The sequence below is a fragment of the Erigeron canadensis genome, chromosome 2 (assembly GCF_010389155.1).
Source record: "Erigeron canadensis isolate Cc75 chromosome 2, C_canadensis_v1, whole genome shotgun sequence".
Taxonomy (NCBI): Eukaryota; Viridiplantae; Streptophyta; class Magnoliopsida; order Asterales; family Asteraceae; genus Erigeron; species Erigeron canadensis.
Genome location: NC_057762.1, coordinates 39,979,674 through 39,981,950, shown reverse-complemented (window position 1 = coordinate 39,981,950; position 2,277 = coordinate 39,979,674). Strand labels below are relative to the sequence as shown.

The following is a 2,277-nucleotide window of genomic DNA, read 5'->3' as shown; positions in this document are numbered from 1 at the left end:
AAAAGCCCACGGGGTGGAGTTTTAAAATAGATCCAATCGAACAGAAATGTAATGTTATATTTCTCAAAATGATTTTAAAAAGAAGTTTAACTTTGGAGGCCTCAAATTAAAGGCTCAAAGTGCCACTTAAATTTGAGTCTAAAGAAACTAGGTTAGTCGATGTATTAAGTTAGCTTGCTGTCTTTTATTGGACATGTAAATAAAACATAAACATATATACTTTTATAATATTGGGCAAATGAACCCAAATGACATTTAGTTACATATATATTACAAGTTGTAAAAATAAACTAATTTATTCCATAGATAATAGTCATGACTTATAGAAAAACGATTATTCTTCCACACATTTCATATTTGGTGGTCTTTAAGCAGTAATGCCATCGGCAGTGGGATGGAGTTTGAAGCTGTCGATGTGTTTCCGAGCAATGTGAAACTGTGCAACGTAACTGTACGATGCCTCACATGACCTCTTCGGTGGTTCGTTTAGAAAAGCCCACTTGCTACTAATCCACCTATGTTGATTAAACAAATATTCATAAGTATAAGATCAATATATTTATATGCATTAATTTTGGCCGACGGATTAATTGTCTAAGTTGTTCTTAGATGGAGTTCAAAAAGGTAGAGGAACAAATATGAAAACACACCAGCCATGTTTCTTCAGAAGTGGTTCCGTACTATGTTCTTCTTGTACATCATTGAGGCTTGGATGAGGAATTAGCTCACTCCCATCAAATACAACTTTCTGAATTGAATGTAATTTAGTAAAGTTTAAATTAAAGTTAGAAATTATATTTTATCCCAAAACAAAAAATTAAGTTCACACAAAGGTGATCTAAATTAAGGTGAAACTAACAGAACAAGTTAGAAAAGTCATTTTAAGTCAACGTATTGAAATAAAGGGAACAATATCACAATCGACAAAAAAAAAAGCTATGGGTACAATATATGACGTAAACACACCTGATCTTCCTTTGACAGTCGATAAGAAGCCTTAAGAAAGAAAAGTTCTTCCTCTTCCATCTTCTTTAATCTCCAAAATTCAGCGATCTCTTCTTTCGTTAATGACCTATTATTCCTCTCTACAAATTAATATTATCATACCGCAAAGGTTAGAAGACTTGAAAAAACCAAGAAACTGATCGAGATCGAGCTTGTTAATTAATTTTCATGATAAAATCATAACTTAGAGCATAATCTATATATTGATTCATCTTAAAGTCAGTAAACTCGGGTATTATATATATATATGCACTAACGCTAGCTATTCAAGTACAAATGACAAAATTTTCTAATATAAACAGCTAAAAAAATGGAAAAAGAAATTATATATACCAGATTCGAGACTATGAACAGGTGAACTCCAACCTGGCATTAGAGAACCCATTTATGACCGGCCTAAAATCGTACAAACTTATATATCTCGAATGATTCTTCTAGTTAGAAGTTGTATAGATATATGGTCACTTGATATATGGTAGTACTCTTAGAACTATATATGTACAGACAAACACTTTAATGTCGAATTTGGTGATAAATAGTTGACTAATTGACGTTAACAATTTAACGTATATATATATTATGCTTGTTTTACGGTTGTTATGTTACGTACACGAAGCTTGTGTCTATATACGTATCTTATAATGTAATCTATTACTCCCTCTGTCCCAATTTAAATGTCCTATTTTGACAAGTCCCAATTTAAATGTCCTATTTTGACTTGTCAAGTCTTCTTTTCATAACTTTGACCGTAAATAATTTTGTTTATGTTATATATTACTTGATGAAAATCATATCAATGTAAAATACATTTAAAACCCTATCCAATCATAAATATATTATATCAAATATTATATAACACAAACAAAAATATTGACGGTCAAAGTTAAGCACGAAAGACCCAAGAATCGTGAATATTCAAATTTACCCCGGCCCACACAATATATAATAAATTAATGAATATAATGCCCGATGGGTAGCTAAAACTTAGTTATTTAGAGGATGGGACAATTTTTTTTTTCATCATAACACGAGATTAGTAATTCGTCTTTACGGTCAATATCACTCTATTGTTAATTTTGCCTCTCACGTACTAATTTGGAAGGGTGTGGCATATAGCTGGTGATCAAAATTTTCGAAAATTATAAACATTTACCTTTCCATTATATTATATATATTTTAGCTTAAAGCTTTTCTTTTAAACACAAATTACATAAATAAACTAACGTTTAGCTTATATGTTTGAGTTTTCCACTTCAGATTTATGGGTAATAA

General features: G+C 30.6%; 1 protein-coding gene across 1 annotated transcript; it reads right to left on the bottom strand.

Annotated features, from left to right (window-relative positions):
- Positions 1-200: 200 nt before the first annotated feature.
- On the bottom strand, positions 201-1,494 carry LOC122590091. The gene is made up of 4 exons (XM_043762421.1): positions 1,339-1,494; positions 967-1,085; positions 651-748; positions 201-515 (listed from the first exon to the last, which is right to left on the bottom strand). Exons 1-4 carry the CDS (start codon positions 1,388-1,390, stop codon positions 368-370), a joined length of 417 nt encoding a protein of 138 aa, XP_043618356.1. The 5' UTR covers positions 1,391-1,494; the 3' UTR covers positions 201-367.
- Positions 1,495-2,277: the final 783 nt, after the last annotated feature.